Here is a 21,753-nt window from a genome sequence, read left to right as displayed (position 1 = left end):
TCACAAAGGACTTCCAACTCAACACAGTGGTTAATAGAGGGAATGACAACAAAAAGCAGAATACAATTAGAATAAATTAGAATTCATGAAGAAAACTGAGCAGATTACAAGAAAACAAAACATCACTATTGTTTAGAATGGTTTGACATGAGAATGTGAGGAATGTCAACTGTTTTTTGCATTCACACACACACACACACACACACACCCCTACTGAAGGGAATGTTAACTATGAAACTGTCAAAACAATAAAGAGAAAAGTTTCCTGGTCCTTTTGTTGTGTGTCTGTGGCGTTTCATCTCCTCTCTCTTCCCACTGATGTTAAGGTTCAGGAGCCGTGAGCGTCACAGATGAATTAATACAAACACCACACTAAGGGGCAGATTCACTAAAGGTTTAGGGGTATTAAAACATGTGCTAACGTCATTCCAAGCACAAATAAGGACTACAAACCCCAGGGATTCAGGACTGAGCGTGTTCAGCACATAACAATGTGCCCACAATCCATTTAGTGCGTTTCCCTCTGATGAATATGTAATGTAGGAGGATCACATAAGGAGAATAAAAATGGGAGGAGGACATGTAAATAAATGAATGCAGTTGCCGAACCGCAATTCATCAAATCTGGAACTGTTTGCGGTGACTGTTTCTGCACTGGAAAATGGTACGACTCACAGGCAGATGCCAACTCACACACAGATCATAGCTGCAGTAAAAGTTGACACAATACACAGCGGGGGATTTTAAAAAAAAAGTCTCCAGTTAACCTTTCTAGTATAAGAAAACAATTTAATTAAAACAAGTCAATGATAACAACCACTGAAAGAAAATGTAGGTGTGTGTGTGTGTGTGTGTGTGTGAAGGAGGATGTTGCTCTGGCTGCACCTGAGCTGTGTCTATGTTCCTTTACATGTTTTGGTTAGGCCTGGGCCGATAACAGATTGTGCTGGACGATATATTGTCCCACAAATTATTGCTGATAAACAATATTATTGTAGATTTTCTTTAGACCAAATTATTCACTAATGTGATGATATCATAATAATGCAAGTACATTCTTTCAAATGCAATCAACTTGTATTTATCATTGTAATTGGAATGTTAAGAACTTTTGAATATTAAACAAATAAAACAAACAATTAAAAAAAATGGACAAAAAATTTCACTTTAATGAAAATCACAAAAAAAAACAATAATATAGACCCTGTCTCTGTTAAGAAAAAAAAACACCTCAAATGCAAAACCAAAGCAATAAATAAAATTATTTATCAAGTCTCTCTCAAAAAACTAAATTGCACTTGCAATAAATATGAAACATTGAGGCACAGAGGTATATAATATAGATGTACATTCCTTAACAGGTAACACTTCTAATCCAGTTAGAACCTTTGTAAACAACAATGCTAGTGGCCCCGCCTCCTCCCGTTTCATTCTGTTCTGTTTTCATTCAGTCGTAAACCAAACAGAATGGACCAAATAGTTTCTAGTTTACTCTGTTCACTCTGCTATAGAACAAACATGCAGGTGCTGAGGGTGAACCCACTTATCACCCAGCCTGTTTGGAGGCTAAAAACTTGGTTGATAGCCCCACTCAGCATCCCCGCTTCTACTTCTGATCACAGTGCTTATGTCTCCTCCGCTGGCAGACACCGCGGGTCAGAGGCTCTGCTGCTTCATAGGCCGCTGGGTGTAGTTGGCGTAGCAATCCTAAGCTACGTAGTAGATCCAGAGTTGCAGCATCTACCAAACTATAACTGATTGATTTAAAAGTTGATTAAACAGCATTTGTATCTGTTTATTTTGTTTTCTACATTATTAAATGTTTCTGCAGCAGACAGAGAAGTCCACCTGCCTCCAGTTTACCTTCTTCAAATGTCTTTTTGTGCTTCCGTGCACTCATCTCTCCACGTTGAATGAGTAAAATGTTCATTTAAATAGGGTGATCTCAACCCTGTCTACACACGCACCTATTTGCGCTACAATGTTAGTGAATTCCCCACATCAGGGGAGGAAATAGCGCCACCAAAGCATTTAGAGTTAGTGAATTCACCCCAAAGTGTTTTTCTCAGCCTCAAAAGCACTAAACTTTATTCTCTGAACAAAGTTCTCAGTGGAATGAAAGGATTCCTAGAAACTGATCCTCTTTCAGCCAAACCTTCAGAAACAAGGACTGAAGCAACTCTTTTGTCTGAAGCTGAAACTTCGAATTGTTGCCGTTACTTTTCGTACATTTGGTAATAGCCACGTTTTTTTAGCTCCTGCTCCAGAAACTCCACCAATCAGCTGTGCCCTGTACACAGACCAATCAAAACAAAAAGCTCCATGTCACTAGGTGGCAGACGTTAGCACAAAGATGCTACGCTCTAACTCCTCAATCAGTGTCCTGTTAAGATTTTTATCAACAATAAGGCATCAAAGTCAACATATCACATGCAGGTAAATATATGTGCTTAATTTAGCTCATTATCAAATGACAATTTCAATTAAAAACATTTCTGGCAGGCACGCACTATCTGCAATTCAATACAATTCATTAAACTCAAATGTGTAGCACCTTTTGATCATATATTAATAATAGTATATAATAATATAATAATTCTTTGCACTTATATTATTGCTTTTATAAAAAAAATAGTGAAAGAATAGTTAGTGAGACGTAGTTGTAGGTTTCTTGTTCTTGGTCAAAAACCAATTCTTTGACGTGCTAGGAACCCTATTGTAATCGTTCCGATTATTATTGTTACCTTTTATAGTTCCGTTGGTAAAAGTGTTGCTGCTGGCCTCTAACTTTCACATTTTAATTCACATCTTCATAAACATCATATCCACATGTTCCCTACATAGAATCACATCTTCTGACATAGGCCACGCCCACTCCCACAGCACATTGGTCTTTGTAAGTCACTACACATAAAAAAACCTACTTTTTCAAATTCCTCTTTGGGATTTTGTCCAATCAGCGTGAAACTTGGCACGTAGAGTCTTCAGTTGGACTTGATCTAAAGTTCAGCAAAGAATATTGATCGGGCAGAATATGCGCAAATTAACAAGCAAAATGTTCTAGCTAGCTATAAAAACGCGAACTGCATATCACGGTCAAAATAATTGTTAACACCACTATGAGGGTATGAGCCAAATTTGAAAAAAAAACTAGGCCTCTAGGGGGCACTGCAATTATGAGAAATTTATATCTCTTAAATGGCACAACCGATTTTTACTAAATTTGGTGGGTATGACCTTGGGTCGCTCCTGGGATCGTATCTCGAAGTTAATCGCGATTGGTCAAAGTGGGTGTGGCTTATTACTACATAATATATAAATAAACAAACCTTTATTTCAGCTGAAGAATTATGTTGAGGACTGTGAAATTTACAGGGTAACTATAGAAGAGCACACAGATCACCCATACCAAAAAGTGCACCACTAGGTGGCGCTATAATGAGTGCAAATGCATTTTGGCTTGTCACTTTCACATTTTAAATCACATTTTCCAAAACTTCATATCCACCTGTTCACAGCAAATGGCACGTTGGCCTGTGTCCTGACGCTCACCACAAACCTGTCATCCTTCGTGACGTACTTCCACGGGCTCCGCAAAACCTGGGGGCCGAGTCGAGCGAGAAGGCTTAGCCCCCTTTCATAACTAGTTATTATTGATATGAGAAATAAATATGATAATAACTAGAATATTTTGAAATCATATTATTTAATATTTACTACTAGTAATAAAAAGTGGTATTGCTGAGTACCAATACCGATTTACGAGTACCGAGTATGGGTTTAAATGTGAAAGGTGCCCATCCCTAGTAATCTCTACAATAACAATGGTTGTTGTGTAAAAACATTATTGTTCATCATTTTATTTTATGGACAAATAAATATACATTAGGTAAATATAGGAATACACAGAAAACACGTGGTGAAACAGTATTTACTGTTTGTACATTCCAGTCATACTAGTGGAGGCAAGCATTATCTGAAGCTACAGCTGATAATGAGCACTTTGGTTTTACGTGTGTAACCTACCCAGAATCCACTGCTGGAACTGTGATGAAAACCTTGTAGATTCTTTAGATTTATCATCTACAACAACTGAAAAAGCCAGGAAAGCGTTAGTGAGAATAGATGAGTTGCAGTGGATCTTCTTAAAACCATGATGACTAAGATACTGACCTTCTTTGAAGACTCCGCCCACTGTGAATGACAGCAGCATATTCTGTGAAAACAAAGCAGTTTGGCTGAGAGTGAACAACATAAATGATGTAACTCAGTGTGTGGCAGATCAGACATGAACTCACTGTGTAGGCGTTTACGTCCACGGTGAAAGAGATGATGTCATGTTGGGTTTATGGCAGCTCGTTGAGGAACGTTCACCACATTCAGTCGTGTGTGCGTCAGCAGATGGAAACGCATCACTAGGGCAGTTAAAAAGCAAGACAAACATCAGGTGGGCTCCATCATTACTAGGGTTGGGTATCGGTCACTACTCGCTACTTTTTCAACGCTTCTGGTGCAAAATTATTACTTTAAACTAACTTCAAAATATCAAAATGCCCTTTTATTTCCAGAGTCAAATTGAACACATTTAACTCAAAACAACAAACAAACTATTATTAGATAAACTTGACATCAGCGTTTCCCACACATTCATTTATTTATGGAGGACAATGTCACGCACCTTCTTTCAGGCCATGTTTTGTGTATGTGCTACGGTTAGAAATGAGGTCATTGATCAATGATCTGAGCAGCAGCAACAACGTCATGTGTATCAAGTCATGTGGGGCACCGACATCTTTGTTCTTATTGGGCCCGCTTACTAGCGTTTCCATGGGAACTGGTTTTTGACATACATTTTTGTTTAATTATGAGTTTTTTTTTATTTACTATTATTTATTTTGTGTCCTTACAGGAGTTAAAAACTAATATTTTCTCTAAGAAATTGTAAATATTTCTAAATAAATATTTTATAGGGCCCTACTTATTCACAGATATATTTGAGAGACACACACACCTTGCTTTATTAATATATACTGTAGTAAGAAACAGGATTGTGACAATTAAATTAAATGTCTGGGTTAAAACATGTGGCTGATGAGGCCTTTAACATCTGGGATGGGAACGGAATACACTCTTTGTACAATTTTTCTATAGACAGTACTTTCAGTTCCTTTGAACAGTTGGTGGAAAAATTCAATATTCCTAAGTCACATTTTTTTTTTTTAGATATTTACAACTGAGAAACTTTGTTAGGTCTAATTCTCAGTGTTTCCCTGTATGTCCCTCTCGGTCACTGGTGGATGAAATCCTGGCCTGTCGGTCGAACACTACAAAGGTTTTAAGTAGGATTTATGCTCTGCTTACTTCATACCATGAGACCAGCCTGGATGTACTTAGGCAGAAATGAGAAACCGATCTGAATGAAACCATAACAGACTCAGTTTGGCAAAAGGTCATACAGAACATTGATTCCTCTTGGATCTCACTTAGACATGCTGTGGTTCAGTTTAAAGTGGTACACCGTCTGCACTGGTCCAAGGACAAGCTGTCTAAGTTCAAGCTGGACCTGGATCCTTCATGTGACCACTGCAAACAAATTCCTGCTACACTTCTGCACACATTTTGGACCTGTCCGGATCTTTCTGAATATTGGCAATCTATCTTTGAGGCTTTTTCCAGCATCTGTGGGAAAGCGGTACGTCCCTGTCCTTTGACTGCTCTATTCGGGGTGATCCCTGTTGACGCTCCCTTAAGTAGGCATCAACTCGGCATGATTGCTTTTTGCTCATTGTTGGCTCGAAGGCTAATATTGTATAAATGGAAAGATCCATGTCCTCCAACATATGGTCATTGGGTGAAAGAAGTTATGGGTTATATGTATTTGGAAAAAATCAGATATACACTGAAAGGATCTATTATTACATTTTATGACCAGTGGCTCCCATTTTTGTCTTATTTTGAAAATGTGTCTGCTGATAAACTTTCTTAACTCGCATAAGCTCTGTACTTTGTATACAAATCAGTGCAACATAAATATGTAATTTCATTTTCTGATTCGGTATAGCAGGGGTTGGGGGGGGGGGGTCTTTGTTTTGTTTGTGTTATTCTTGTTTAACATTGTGAAAAATAAATAAAAAGACTTTGATCAAAAAAAACATGTGGGACCATCTCCAACTGTGAACCACATTTTGAAAAAGCACGTCTTAATCACATTGGCTGGAGCGCTGCACATCTATTAATTATTATTGTATTACTGCTACTTTTTCATTTACAATGTATGAATTGAATGTTGTTTCAGGAATAATATGTATTCTTAGGAAGACAACATTTAATGAAATGAAATGAAATGAAACACTTACTATCTTTGCTGAGAACTGCTGTCCTGAGAGCTGTCGCTCATGGTCACATCTCTATTGATGTCAAGCCTGGACCACAGTCCAGGTCCTCCAGATCCACCAAGGTGGTTCCCACGCTGCCGGTCTCTGCGGAACGACCATCCCTTGTAGGGGCCTCGGCCTTTGCCAAAATGTTGGGGTGCAATTCTGTCATTGTCATCTGGAAAAGAAAATCCACATCATTAACCTATAATTTTAGTGAGTTTAGTACACATTCATAACCATAAATGCAATGTTAGAAATAATGGAAAAATTATTTCTTTCAGTTTTTGGCCTTGGTTTTTTTTCATTTTTGGTTTTGGCCAAGAATGTTCCTATAGCACGGAGCATCTCTATGCTTTGTCTTAGATTGTACAATGTGCAGTGAAATGTATTTTTGTACCAGCATTCAGTTGCCATAAAAATACTAAAATTATACATTTACAGTATACCTATATAACAAAATATGTTAGTAAATGAATTGAATAAGCAAATTTAGTCATGTAGGGATTTAGTAACAACCAGAGATAAAGCTAATGTGTCATGTGCATAAACAGGTATTTTAATGGGAACCTTTTGACATTTGCAAGACTTCAAAATAAAATACATTTTAACTTGTTTAACAATGACGGCAGAGAAACTACTTTTAATGTCTACCAGGTGTTGGAGAAGACCCCATAAACAACACGCTACAATGTGGCTCAAGATGACTTTGTAAAATATTAACGTTTTCTGTTGTATAATTACATGTAATATACCTTTCCACACCTACTGTCTATTGTTTGTACTGCAAACACAGTAAAATACATTTAATATGATCTTTTCAGTTGTTCAATCCATAAATGGTTGGTCATTTGGTTCTTCTGTTTCTACACCAAATCAAAAAATTAAATAAATAGTGCTGTTATTTTGATTTGATTTTACTGATTTAAAACTCAAATGAAAATACAAAGAACGTGAGCAGCAGCTACGAGCTGAAACATCCAAAAAACAAATCCTAAACAGTAGAGGTGTCCCGTTCTAATATTGATATCGTTCAGATATCAACTAGAAAATGAATATCAGATTTTATAGGACTGCATCTAGAATCTACAATATATATGATATTAATTCAATTGTAGAATACTGTAGATATTATGTTGAAGGTTTAAATGTATGTAACCAATTGGTTAATAATAAATAGGTCAGTTTTTCTCATCCCTACTGTTGCTGACTATTGTTCTCTGTTTGAGTGACATCACGTGATCAAGCCTTTTATAACATTCCACACTACAAAATAAGTCATAAAAGTATGTATGATTTGTGCTGATGTTGTATCGGATCGGTATCGGCCAATACTGAAAGCTGCAATATCGGTAAAGTATCGGAAGTAGTAAAAAGTGGTTTTGGGACATCCCTACAGTCCTAGTGTGTGAGGAGACATGGTCCAGGACCTGTGGAGAGAAACCAGGTGTAGTGAACATCTGGTCTGGTTCTGTTCACTCTGACAGTGTTTTTAGGTTTTGTTTATAGATCAGAACCAATGTCCCCACAAAAATAAAACCAGTTTAAACCCCCAAACTAGAGCAACCTTTGTCTCAGAGCTCAGTGCACAAACCAATCCATCCACCTTCATAACTAATACTGAGATATTACATAACCTCAAAGGATCCATAGATTACAGGTACAGTGTAGTTTGACACATGGTTTACATGTATTTAGACAATATACCAGATGTGTACAGAGACTCCATGACACTGTCTTACCACCACTCTGGACCCTATTCCCAGCTCCTCATTTTGAAGTCGTCTTCCTCTAAAGGAATCAGCAGATGTTTAATATTAACGCTGAGCTACACAGAAGTCTCTTACCGTTGTAATATGCCATGTTCCTGTGACCGTGTTGTCTTTCAAAGACAAAAACTCGTGGAAGAAGGACTTCGTCTTTATCCCAACACAAAGTATAAAACCCAACAGAAAGACTAATACACACTGCCTCAACGAATGTGAGAGAAAAACACACACAGATGGCTGCGATACGACGATTAGCAGCTGCTAGGTTAGCATGGAACGACTTCTGTTGTAAAGATGAAAGAGATGGGCTACTTCCTGTTTACTGAAGTCAACTGTCAGTGCCCAATCCTTTCAACGCATGCCCGTAGACTATGTCACTTCCTTTGCTCACAATAGTAATGTAAATATTGTGATTATTACACCAGAATATCTCATTAGTATACTCTCAGTATATTAATGATTAAATCATCAAATCTGATCTAGTTTAATTACAGTAAATCAAAGATATTTATCATCCATAACTTTATGTAACTCATGTAAAAACACTATTGTAGTTATTTGTGCTTTTCATGTGCTTTTTTTTTTCGCGAAATAATTTCATTATAAATGAAGAATTAATGAATGGTATACAATAACACTAATGGAGTGACCCATATGTACAAACATGTTTCATAAAATATCAGCTCTATGAGTCAGCAGATATTGTAGCTTTTTATAATGTGTAAATGTTATTAATGAAGCACATTCTGGTGATGATTTATTCAGTTTAATTTGTGTTTGTAAGGAACCTGTTTACACTTTAAGTTGGGAATTATGTCATTTATTTATTTGCCAAATGTAAAAAATTGTAGCAACAGAATAAATAATTACACGATTTATCATCCGATTAGTCGGTTAATTGTTTCAATAATCAATGACTAGTCAACTATTAAAATAGTCATTAGTTGCAGCCCTAGACTCTACACCAGTGATTCTCAACTGGTGGGTCGGGACCCAAAAGTCGGTCACGGACCTGTACTGGGTGGGTCGTGGACAGCTGGTCAAAATTAAATAAATGCTTAATGTCTGTCATGTTGTATTTTATTTTGAAAAAAACTTTTTTTTGATAGACATTCTGTGACACAGGAAAATATGTAGATTTATGTTGGAAAAATATATTATATACGTATGTGTTTTCAACAGCTATTTTTGGAAAAAAAAAAATTTTGTTGGTCGAATCCTAAAAAAAAAGAAAAGTGGGTCGCGATTTAATATGTGGGTCCCAGGGTGGGACCAGTTGAGAACCACTGCTCTACACCATGGCACTAGCATTGAGATGGCAGCAAGCAAAAGCACAAGTAACCAATAAATAATGTAAATATAGTACACTGACTAAAATTAAATATATGTGATGAAAATAACTAATAGCTTTCATGTTTTTCATGATGTAGGCTGTCAATCACTGAAGCCTCTGAGTTTCCTGGTTTCACCCCTTGGCCATGTTTGCACGATTTTATTTATGTTAATTTATTTTACTTTGAAATGTGACCAGCAATGACTTGTTTTAAGATTCACTAGGATTTAAGTGAAAACAATAAATCAATAATAACAAATGTTATCATTCAAATGTTATCATTGATTTATTTTTTAACTATATTTGTTTTGTGTTTGTTAAAACCGTATTTCAAGATTGTGCCTTTTTGTAAGACTACGTTTAAATATCGTTAATAAATGGCTTATAATATCACATAATAGTCATTATTTCACAATTCCTCTCAACTTTTAATATTATTTTTTTTTTAAATACAGTGGGCTTCACTACATCCAGACTTAGCACATATTCTGGGACAAACCCTGGGTCAGGACCCAAAAGTGGGTTGTGGACAGCTGGTCAAAATAAATAAATACTTAAGTTAATGTCTCTCATGTTGGACTTGTCTTTTATTTTGAAAGAAACTTTTCTTTTGAAATGCATGTTGCACAGGAAAATATATAGATTTATATTTTCAAAAATATTATACATGTGTGTTGTCGACAGCTATTTTTGACTAAATTTGGTTGGTTGAGTTCTAAAAAAAAGTGGGTTGTAATTTAATGACCGTGGCAAAATGTGGGTCCCAGGGTGAGACCAGTTGAGAACCTGGTTTACAGGATAATAGATTAAATTACTATTTAATTACAGTATTGGTTATTTACAAACTTTAAATAAAAAAATAATAAAATAAAAAATAATAAACTGTATTTTTGTTAATATCTCTTCTGTAGTACTTAGAGGTTGTTGTTCTCAGGGTACTACAGTTATTTTTTTAAGTTATTACTAATTAATGACATTAATACTGGATATTTATGAAAACATAAATCAGATAAAGTATCTTCTTAACTATATTTGCTGTAGTAAATAGAGAGCCCTAATAAAGACTGTCCACAGGGTTATTGGTGTTATTGTTGACGCTTCCTTTGGGTGTGGGCTTTGAACACGGCACCAGACACACAAACTCACTCAGGAAAAAACTCACCAGGGACACACACCACGCGGCAGCATCCCACGCAGCCCAGGAAGGCAAGCCGTGCTCACAGCTCCCACCACAGGTCACGGGCCGAAAGCAGTGAATTGCAGAAAAAACACAGCAGTGGTGGAGTCCATTCAAAGAGTAGCACTCAACCATACGCAAGAACAAAGGGACTGGGTTTCCGGTGTCACGTGACTTTATAGAATCGCGTGGATCACGGAGGTCACAGGTGACTTTGTTGTTATTAATTTCTCGACCTGCGCATGCTCAAGAATGATCATTCAGTGCTTGAAGCAGCGCCTCTGGCGGTCAGAAGGGATGAAATAGAACTGTTCTTCCTGATGGACAAGCTTTTCCTACATGTTGGTGGATTCTGAAGAGAATTCTTCTTCTTCTAATCGTCAAATCATCTTCTTACAGAACATTCTAAGAACTGTTTACAATCTATTAGAAAAACCTTTTTACTGTGTTTTTCTTTCTAAAAGATGTTTGTGTTCTTTGTGGTTATCATGACCTCTCACCTTTGTGATAATCTAAGACTAAGTTCACTCTCTCTTTCTGTAAATGCATTTTAATTCTTAAAACTTACAGTTGAATGAACTATTCCTCCTGTACAAAGTAAACACAAAAAAATAAGCAATAATACAAGAAACAATATTACAATAAACTAAAAATTTGATGCAGATAGCTTCCCTCCAGAAAAAAACCCATTACATATATTACTGCATACACATACTTTTTGTGTTCTGAAGGGAGTGGGTAGAAGTATAAACTATTAGTCCCACCTCCTTTCCTACATTACAGTAACAAATAATCAATTTTCATCATCCTGTTATCAGACCATTGCTGCTGTTAATAAATCAATTATCTCATCTTTATGATTTTGATTAAATACAAACAAAAAACATATTACACACTTTCAAAATTGCCTGATATTTGTACTCTTTCAGTGATGATTCAAAGGAAGAAAATCACAGTGTAAAAAAACAATGAGCACTGGAATCAATGCGTCGTACACGTTTTTTTTTAGTTTACCGTTAGTTCCTCGTAGCCATGGTAACCTCTTTTCCTTTGATTTACATTCAAACCTGTGAATTATGAGATTATATTAATGGAAAGTGTTAGAAATGAGCTTTTAGTTCATTTTAGGAAATGTGAAGGTTTTTCACCATGACAAACATCACCACCGTCAGATTATTATGTCACCTAGTGGAAGTGTGCCTGATTGTCAAAACAAATATGATCGCCTTTTCCTAACTCCTCTCCTAACACCTTTCCTTAACCATGTGACGTCACCCACGCGGTTAAGGAAAAGTGGATAGGAAAGGAGATAAGAGGGACTATTAGGATGCAGACAAGGACCTCTAAAGAGAGGAAGTGACTTTAATGTGGAGGTGATGCAGTTTTGACCAAGAGGGAGGCCCAGGATCCTTTAGTTTAACTCATTACTTTATTTAATGTTTAATTATTATTTATCATTGTTCATTTAACTAATAACATTAAACAGTTAACTAAATAAATTGTTTATTATAATGTTCAGATATTATTATTCATTGTTAATTTATCAAATAAGTTTAAATGATTTAACGTTTAACTCATTTTATTAAATAATAAATTAGGTAGTTAAACTGAATTATCAGTTAAAAAACATTAAAGTTAAATAGTAAAGTTAATTAGGTGAACCTTAATTTTAATAAATTACTTTGGACACATTGAGTTTGGGGGAACATTTAATAATTTAAACTTTATTAGAATTAATTTATTAAAAGTGTATTTAAAAATAGAATAAAATAATTATAACTGAATGTTGGGATAATAATTCATTTTATGTCTAAGGAATGTTAACATTGAATTAATTCCAATGAGTGAAGATGGTCCATTTGCTTCTCCTTCTATTTAAATGTTGTTTAGTCTTGAAGCTTAAATTAAAGTAACTATAACACATTCATCAACTCATAAATAAAACCACTTTATTATAGGAATCAACTGTTTAATTTCTCAGAACAATATTGTCTGTCTGTCTGTGTGGCTGTCTGTCTGTATGTCTGTGTTGCTGTGTGTCTGTATGTCTGTATGTATGTCTGTCTCACAGAGGACTCAGAGACTGTCTGTCTGTCTGACTTTCTATCTGTGTGGCTGTCTGTCTGTGTGTGTGTCTGTGTGTCTGTCTGTCTATCTGGCACTCTGTCTGTCTGTCTGTGTGTCTGTTTGCCTTTCTGTCTCTGTCTTTCTGTCTGTGTTGCTGTGTGTCTGTCTGTCTATTTCACAGAGGACTCAGAGACATGCCTGTCTGTCTGTCTATGTGTCTGTCTGTCTGTGTGTCTGTCTCACAAAGGACTCAGAGACACGTCTGTCTGTCTGTGTCTGTCTATCTGTTTGTGTTGCTGTGTGTCTGTCTGTCTATTTCACAGAGGATTTAGAGACAAGTCTGTCTATGTGTGTGTCTGTCTGTCTGTCTCACAGAGGACTCAGAGACACTGAGGAACCAATGTAACCATAGAACCCAAACCCAGGATACAGAGTGTCAGTGAAGGAGGTACTGACGGTGTGGATGAGTGTCATAGAGTCAGAGGAGACTTCATAGAAGGACAGACGTCCATCAGGACAGTCCACATACACTCCTACTCTACCAGAGGAACCACAGGGACAGGAGGTATGTGTGATTATGTTATTGTGAATGATGTAGTAAAAACCAATGTAACAGATCAGACTCCAGGACTGATTATTAAATCCAAACCTACAATCATTACTGATTCCTTTCCTACTGATTCCTCTGTAACTCACTGCTATAGAAACATCTCCATTCCACTCCACCTCCCAGTAACAGTGACCAGTCAGACCAGTACTACACAGAACCTGCCAGTAATCAAATCTGTCCTGATGATGAGGATAAAGCTCCTCCTCCTTCACACATGTCACCGTCCTGTTGTTGTCAGACAGTCTGAGGTTTCTGTTGATGGAGTTTGTGTCGAGGTGAATGTGACAGAAATCTGATGAGACACAAAGAAACAACAGTTGATCATGTGATGCTTCATTCTCTCTGTATCACTGACATGTTCATTCACTCAGAGCTTCATGAGGACACTTTGAATGAACACACACACACACTTACACTTCCTCACACCAGCTTTGATCCTCTGCTCTCCTCCATGGTCCGCCCTGCAGGAGCAAACACAGGCAGTGATTTACACACCCAAAGAGTCCAAAGTGCTCACGGAAGTTTAGCTAATAGTGCATATATTCATCTGAGAACTGATGATGTCTGTGTGTTACAGAACCTGGCTGTGAGTGTGCATCAGGGGCCCTTCCTGTAACTTTTAATATGTACACTTTTTTTCACCTGGAAACTATGTTAGTATTCTGATAGAGGCTTAATTTTTTCTTCACATTAACCATTTTTTGGGTCGTGACCCATTTTAATATCACAAATGGCCAGCGACTCCAGAGACATTTGTTTTTCTCTAGAATTAGTTTTTGATGATGTTTATTAAAGTGTGTTACAAATACAGAGTAGTCAGGATTAGATATTTATATACTGTATTTTATTTGAACTAGATCTATTAATTTGAGATTGTTTAAGTATAGGATACAGTTATTTAACATTTATTGTATTTGTATTGTGTATTTGAAAAACAATAATTCAAAAAACAAAAAATCAGTTTTTACCTACTTTTTAGCCAATTACTAGTAGGGATGAGTACTGTCAAGGATTAATCGTACTACTACTCTTATCAATACTCCTTATCGATTCGGTACTTTACTGATACCCTTATCGATACCTTACGTTTCTTTAAATCAATGGAAAAAAGCAAAATAACAAAAAACCCAAATAATGAACATCAATCTGTTTATTTTTGAACATTTTTAACAATATCTGGAGAAAATCCCCTACCCTACCTTTAATTGATTGATTATTTGAAGCATTGGTATTAATTTATAGGCAACTGCAATGTTTTAATTTTAGTGGTGATCAACATTCAGAGCTAGAAATGCAATAATTTATTTTGGTTTTCGGTAAATAATTCACATTTCGGTGCATCCATCATTTATTGATTTGATAACTTGTGTCAGAGAAAAGATTAAAATGTAATTTAATAAGATATATTTATATTTCTGTATGAACACAATCCTCACTGATTGGTTCCACCTCCTCTGATCTTCTCTCTCATTCCTTCATCAGCTCCTCATAGTTCTCCATCAGCCTCTTCTCACTCCTCACTACCTTCTTATCTCTATCCTTCATCCCTCTAACCTGTCCCAGTCCTCCTCCTTTAGTGTTATACTCAAACATGATCCACCATCTACACATGGCTCTAATGGGCTGCAATGAGATGTTTTGTCCAGGGACACAGTTGTGCCAGGTTGTAGACAACCCCCCACTTCTGCTTCTTGTTGCATACCCATCATACTGCTACACTCCATTTACACTAATATACACTCCATATATATATATATATATATATATATATATATATATTTTTTTTTCCTGGAGTCTTGCCTTCTCCTCACCCTCCGCTCTCTTTTCTGTTTCAGGTGTCTTGATGCTGGAGATAGCGGTTCCTGATCGATGGCTCACGGCATGACTAATCTGGGAAAATTGGATGGGCTGATCAATGGTTCGCGGCTCAAGTAGCCTGGAGCACTCGGATGGACTGATCAATGTTTCGCGGCTCAACTAGTCTGGGACACTTAGATGAACTATCCGTCAATCCTATTCTGTTTGTCCCTCTGCTCACTAACCCCAACCAGTCGAAGCGGATAGCTGCCACCTCTGAACCTGGTTCCGCTGGAGGTGTCTTCCTAAAAAAAGAGGGAGTTTATTTCTTCCCACTGTCGCTAAATGCTTGTTTTTGTGGATCTTCAATTTTGTTGGGTTCTTTCTTCTTTTTACTATGGACTTCATATTTTGTTCAGCGCTTTGAGATGACTTTGTTGTATTATGCGCTATATAAATAAAGTTGAGTTGAGAGTTGAGTTGAGTGTCCCACCTCTCACACCTTCATCACATTCCTCTGATACAGCTCTCTGTCACACATGTGATGGGGATTGATGTGAACATGTGATGAGCTGCTGTGATGTGTCTCACCTCAGAGTGTTCAGTCTCTGAGAGAGCAGCTTCACTGCTGAGTCTCCTGGATGGTTGCAGCTCAGGTCCAGCTCTCTCACACTGGAGGAGTTGGAGCTCAAAGCTGCTGCCAGAGAAGCCCCGCCCACCTCTGTGATGACACAACCTGACAGACTGGATTCAGAAAAACATCCAAAACTCAGGAAACAAGTGAGGAGACGAGGAACAGGACAATGTTGATGGAACATGTGATCCACTGACCTGAGATAGTCCAGTTTACAGTGAGGACTCTTCAGTCCTTCACACAGCAGCTTCACTCCTGAATCCTGCAGATCATTGTTACTCAGGTCCAGATGTTTCACACTGGAGGACTGAGAGCTGAGGACTGAGGACAGAGCTGCACAGCTTCTCTCTGAGAGACCACAGAAACTCAGTCTGTGGGAGAAAGACATTCACTTATTAAAAATAACAGTCATCATCACATTATTGACAGGATTCAAATCTCTGCTGTACATTTCATCTGCTTTATTACCTCCATGATATTTGGTTATATTGATTAATCAAGGATTCCACTGAGTTTCATCCAGATCAGATCCAGATTGTACCTTTCATTGATTTATTTTCTTTTTTTTAAATGTGTCCATACATTGTGACGTACTGGATGTTTATTAATGGGATATAAATGTGGTTCCAAGCCTTTAAAGTGTGAATGATCATGGTACCATGATCAGAATCATTGATCACTGTGAAGAAGAGGTTCAGAGCTTTGCACTTTCCACTGTTCATTTAGTCGACTAAACATTTTCATCATAGTTTTTGTTGACTAAAGTTTTTCAAGTGACAATAACTAAACTATGACTAATTTAAGAAAAATACATGTTAACAAAAACTTTATCAACATATATTCATATTTTTACTGACTAATAAAAACTAAATTATATTTTTGTGTGAGGACGAAATCCAATCAGAACTCATGTGATCATGTGGTCTAACGTATTGATCACATCTAATCTGTCTGTGTTTACAAACATTAATACTATCATTAATCAGGTTGATCAACAGTAACTGAATATCTAAAAAATAAATAAAATCTAATACTTTATGTTTTAGTCGACTATATCTGTCATTTAGTCACTAAAAATAGACAATAACTGAAATAGTCCTGATGACTAAATGTGGAGTGTTAGGTGCAGGTTTTCAGTTTGTTTCTGTTTTCTCTCCCTGTCTTTCAGTTACTAACGAGGGATTGAAGCTACCTGATCAGGAGCTGCTGATTGGTTCTCCTCTGCTGTGTAGGACCAATCATCTCTGGAGCCAGTCTTTATAAAGGACTGTCAGATTGTCTCTGTCTCTCTCTCCGTCCTGACACTGTATGTGCTGGTTTAGGAAACCACTTCTGTTGTTCATTGTAAGGAGGTACGGGATTCAGGCCAGTTAAGTACCCTATATTTACAGCACGTAGGTAACGTTGTATCTGTAAACGTTAGGCAAGAGGTTGGTACCACCCACTCTACTTTAACTTAGACTCTTTTTGTAGATTAGTTTGTCAGCCTTTTTAAGGTATTTTTGTGTCTGCTGAAATTAGAGAGGTTGCTAGACTTTTTGTTTGATTAATTACATTGATTTGGAACAACCTATGGGTCCCTACCTACCCCACATCGTTGCCTAGAAATAAAAAGGCTTGTTTGCACAATATCTTTGTTGTGGTCCTTCAGTTGTCTATATTTGTTCAGTTACAGTCTACCTTTTTGTGGCTGTAACATTGACAAAAACTAAGTTGCATTTTAGTCAAAAGGCTATGATCATAATGTGCTGTCCAAATGAACACTGGAGCTCTCTGAGTGCTCTTGTTAAATTTAATAATGTAGATGACATGATTTATCTTTGAGTTGATAAATTGTCTGAGAAAAGATTTAAATGTAACTTCATAAGATATATTTATATTTTTTGTTATGAACACAATTTTCAGTAGTTCTGCTTTATATACATCACATTAAGGCTGAACGATTAATCTTAATCGCATCAATATTAAGGTTTTCATTTACTGCGATAACCTCAGATGCTGGAGATTTTTTTTCCGTCACCATCAGTTGAGTGATATATATGTTCACCAATCAGAATTGCTGAGAACTGCTTTCCTGGACTGCTGGCCAATCAGAGATGGTTACAGGACACACGCTTGTATGCGCTGCAGAGAGTCTCTGAGTGCACTAACTACACTAGGGTCCTATAGAATCCATGTTAATAGAATCACGGAATCGAACAATGAAAACAGAATCTACTGTTGACAGCAGAATTGACGTTTTTTTATGCGGAAATGTCCTTCCCACTCTCGTCTTGGCTGCTTCAAACACCAACTAAACACCGCCTAACCTGGCAAAACACTACACAAATCACTGACTCCTAAATTAGAGCAGACCAATGCCCGCTTAACTTTAACGTGTTTGAAAAGCTCCGTCCATTTCTCATAGTGCAGCTGTGTGCCATGAAAACATGAATCAGCTTTAATCAGCTTCACCTGCTCAGAGCGTTTAAACATCTCATCAGAGCTACAGAAGATCTGGATAAAGTTGTTCTGTTGTTGTGGACTAGATCATCGATACCAGTGATTGTAAAGTCTGAAACATCGTAGATTATTGATAACTTCTGATACTTTAAAATATTCTAACCCTGAGTGGTGAAAAAACACTTCTTACACGTAAGGTACATTTATTTTTATTTAATCATTACGGTCTGGAATGATGTCATCAGGATCATTTAAATTAGGCTAGTTTAAATTAGGTTGATCAAAACTTAATCAATAAACCTGATCAGATTCAGTAAACCATTGATCCCAGAGGGGAATATGTTGACATTAATGCTGCTCTCATACATCTTTATATGACATGAATAATTTAAAAGTAGCAGTCAGAATAATCCATGTCAGTACAATTTATATCTACCTTGTATTTGTATCCAAATTTCTTTTTGACATGCATTTTTGTTTATGGGTTTTTTTTAAATTATTATTATTATTTATTAGTGTTTTGTTTCCTCACAGGAGTAAAAAACTCATATTTTCTGAAAAAAAGAAAAATTATTTCTAAAAAAAAAAACGGAATTTAAAAAAATTGTTTTGGAAAACAGAATTTTGAAAGAAAATAAAATGCATATGCATTTAAATGTATAAAATATTTTTAAAAATTGTAAATCGAAACGAAATTGCAAAATCTGTAGAAAAATTGCAAGTATGTTTTTTGTCAAAATCGTGCGGCCCTACATCACAGAAATCCAGCTTTAATGTGACGGTTGTACAAATGTTGAGTTCTTTGATTCCCTGTGATCCCACTGACCTGAGAGAGTCCAGTTTACAGTGAGGACTCGTCAGTCCTTCACACAGCAGCTTCACTCCTGAATCCTGCAGATGGTTGTAGCTCAGGTCCAGCTCTCTCACACTGGAGGAGTTGGAGCTCAAAGCTGCTGCCAGAGAAGCCCCGCCCACCTCTGTGATGACACAACCTGACAGACTGGATTCAGAAAAACATCCACAACTCAGGAAACAAGTGAGGAGACGAGGAACAGGACAATGTTGATGGAACATGTGATCCACTGACCTGAGAGAGTCCAGTTTACAGTGAGGACTCTTCAATCCTTCACACAGCAGCTTCACTCCTGAATCCTGCAGATGGTTGTTACTCAGGTCCAGATGTTTCACACTGGAGGACTGAGAGCTGAGGACTGAGGACAGAGCTGCACAGCTTCTCTCTGAGAGACGACAGAAACTCAACCTGATGAAGAATCAGAGAAACCTTACAGATGTTTGTCTGTGAGAGAATTAAAGACACGTTCTTGTCAAGTCACATACTTAACTTTCTTGGAGGCTTTGATCACTGGGAGCAGCTTCAGAAAAGCTTCCTCTGAAGGAGAGAATCTCTTCAGGTCAAAGACATCCAGATGTTCTTGTGATGACAGTAAGATGAAGACCAGAGCTGACCACTGAGCAGGAGACAGTTTCTCTGTGGAGAGACTTCCTGATCTCATGGACTCTTGGATCTGCTCCAGCAGAGAGTGATCATTCACTTCATTCAGACAGTGGAACAGGTTGATGCTTCTCTCTGTGGACAAATTCTCACTCAGCTTCTCCTTGATGTATTCAACTGTTCTCTGATTGGTCTGTGAGTCACTTCCTGTCTGTGTCAGCAGGCCTTGTAGAAGCCTCTGATTGGTCGGCAGTGAAAGACCCAGCAGGAAGCGGAGAAACAAGTCCAAGTGTCCGTTTGGACTCCGTAAGGCCTCGTCCACAGCACTCTGGTGGAGAAGGTTTAAGTCTGGCTCAACTCCACCATGGAGAAGGTTCAGAGTTGTTTTTTTAGATGTAAACATCTTGAAGCTCTTCTTATTCTGTGGTTGATGTTCCAGTAGATTGACATTAGAACTGATGAAAGTCTGTCGGACATGAAGAGCAGCCAGAAACTCCTGAAGGCTCAGGTGGATGAAGGTGAACACCTTGTCCTGGTACAGGTTGCTCTCCTCTATGAAGACCTGTGTGAACACTCCTGAGCACACTGAGGCTGCTCTGAGGTCCATGCCACACTCTGCCAGGTCACTCTCATAGAAGATCAGCTTTCCTTTCTGCAGCTGCTCAAAAGCCAATTTTCCCAGAGACTCTATCGTCTCCCTGCTCTGTGGACTCCAGTGTGGATCTGTGGCTGCTCCTCCATCATACTTCACCATCTTGACTTTGTTCTGAAGGACCACATAGTGGCTGTAGATCTGAGTCAGAGTCCTGGGCAGCTCTCCCTCCTCTCTGCTCTTCAACATGTCCTCCAGAACTGTAGCAGTGATCCAGCAGAATAATGGGATGTGGCACATGATGTGGAGGCTACGACACGTCCTGATATGGGACAAGATGCTGCTGACCTGCTCTTCATCTATGGACCTCCTCCTGAAGTACTCGTCTTTCTGAGGGTCCGTAAACCCTCTGACCTCTGTCACCATGTCCACAAACTCAGGAGGGATCTGATTGGCTGCTGCAGGTCGTGTGGTTATCCAGAGGAGGGCTGATGGAAGCAGTTCTCCTCTGATGAGGTTTATCAGCAGAACCTCCACTGAGGTGGACTCTGAGACATCAGTCAGGGTCTGAGTGCTGAGGAAGTCCAGAGAGAGCCGACACTCATCCAGACCATCCAAGATGAACAAAACCAGGAAGTCCTGGAAGCTGCAGATTCCTGCTTCTTTGCTTCCAGAGAAGAAGTGATCAACAAGTCCCACCAAGCTGAAGCTCCTCCCCTTCAGCACGTTCAGCTCTCTGAAGGTCAGTGGAAATGTGTAGTGGACCTCCTGCTGGGCTTTGTCTTCAGTCCAGTCCACAGTGAACTTGTGTGTTAAGAGTGTTTTCCCAATGCCAGCCACGCCCTTTGTCATCACTGTCCTGATTGGTTGAGGTCTTCCAGGAGGAGCTTTAAAGAGCTCTTCTAGTGTGATGGCTCTTTCTGCTGTGTCTGGTCTCCTGGATGCTGTTTCTATCTGTATGACCTCATGTTCCTGGTTGACCTCTCCTCCCCCTCCCTCTGTGATGTAGAGCTCTGTGAAGATATCCTTCAGGAGGGTTGGACTTCCTGCTTTTGCCACGCCCTCAGACACACACTGGAACTTCTTCTTCAGCTTGGACTTCAGCTCACGTTTGTATTGAGGAGCCTTTGTTCCTGAATGAAGACAAACTTAATGTTAGAGTGGAGAAGTCAGAGCAGGTTTGAACATTGGAGATCAAAGTGTGTGATGTTCTCAGTCTGGATGGTTCCTCAGATTAAATGTGACTGATTGAATTGTGCTTTGAAAAAGAAAAGCCAGCTTTGTGTGCTTCATGTGATGTTCCTCACAGTGAAGATGTTCACATGCTCTTACTGCTCTGCAGATGCTCAGCCAGCTCCTCCTGCTTCATCCTCTTCAGGAAATACAGTGTGATGTTCAGAAAGGCCTCCCTGCTCCTCCTCTGCTCCTCATCTTCACCCTCCATCTGACTCTCTGAGCACTCTGGATCATCTCCATCTACAATCTTCTGCATGTGTTTGAGTTCA

General features: G+C 38.1%; 3 protein-coding genes across 3 annotated transcripts in view; all 3 read right to left on the bottom strand.

The window, feature by feature from the left end:
• The window catches only part of LOC114459187 (E3 ubiquitin-protein ligase TRIM21-like), a 47,319-nt gene extending 34,555 nt beyond the window's left edge, over nucleotides 1-12,764 (bottom strand). The window contains exons 1-5 of the mRNA XM_028441517.1: nucleotides 11,668-12,764; nucleotides 6,357-6,552; nucleotides 4,299-4,415; nucleotides 4,174-4,216; nucleotides 4,027-4,092 (exon numbers count right to left, since the gene is read on the bottom strand). The gene's annotated coding sequence lies outside the window, so the exon portion shown is untranslated. The remainder of the gene's footprint in view (nucleotides 1-4,026; nucleotides 4,093-4,173; nucleotides 4,217-4,298; nucleotides 4,416-6,356; nucleotides 6,553-11,667) is intronic.
• A 228-nt stretch (nucleotides 12,765-12,992) lies between these two features.
• On the bottom strand, nucleotides 12,993-16,483 carry LOC114459193 (neoverrucotoxin subunit alpha-like). Its single transcript, XM_028441522.1, has 2 exons — nucleotides 16,420-16,483; nucleotides 12,993-13,616 (listed from the first exon to the last, which is right to left on the bottom strand). The coding sequence occupies exons 1-2, from the start codon at nucleotides 16,481-16,483 to the stop codon at nucleotides 13,090-13,092; spliced, it is 591 nt and encodes a 196-aa protein (XP_028297323.1). The 3' UTR covers nucleotides 12,993-13,089.
• Nucleotides 16,484-19,325: 2,842 nt separating this feature from the next.
• On the bottom strand, nucleotides 19,326-21,634 carry LOC114459186 (protein NLRC3-like; the record flags this gene model as incomplete). The annotated part of the gene is made up of 3 exons (XM_028441516.1): nucleotides 21,581-21,634; nucleotides 19,542-21,381; nucleotides 19,326-19,464 (listed from the first exon to the last, which is right to left on the bottom strand). Coding segments are annotated over exons 1-3 (2,016 nt in total), but the record flags the coding sequence as incomplete, so codon positions are not given.
• Between the last annotated feature and the right edge of the window lie 119 nt (nucleotides 21,635-21,753).

Source organism: Gouania willdenowi, unplaced genomic scaffold (assembly GCF_900634775.1).
Source record: "Gouania willdenowi unplaced genomic scaffold, fGouWil2.1 scaffold_273_arrow_ctg1, whole genome shotgun sequence".
Classification (NCBI taxonomy): Eukaryota; Metazoa; Chordata; class Actinopteri; order Blenniiformes; family Gobiesocidae; genus Gouania; species Gouania willdenowi.
This window is presented reverse-complemented; position numbering and strand designations above follow the sequence as displayed.

Bases quoted from the DNA above. Each gene is read 5' to 3' on its own strand.
- LOC114459193 (XM_028441522.1), bottom strand. From the start codon at position 16,483: ATGAACAGTGGAAAGTGCAAAGCTCTGAACCTCTTCTTCACAGTGATC. The intron at 13,617-16,419 runs GTACCATGATCA...CATCAGATTTCT, and splicing joins GATCAATGATTCTGATCATG to GTCACATTCACCTCGACACA.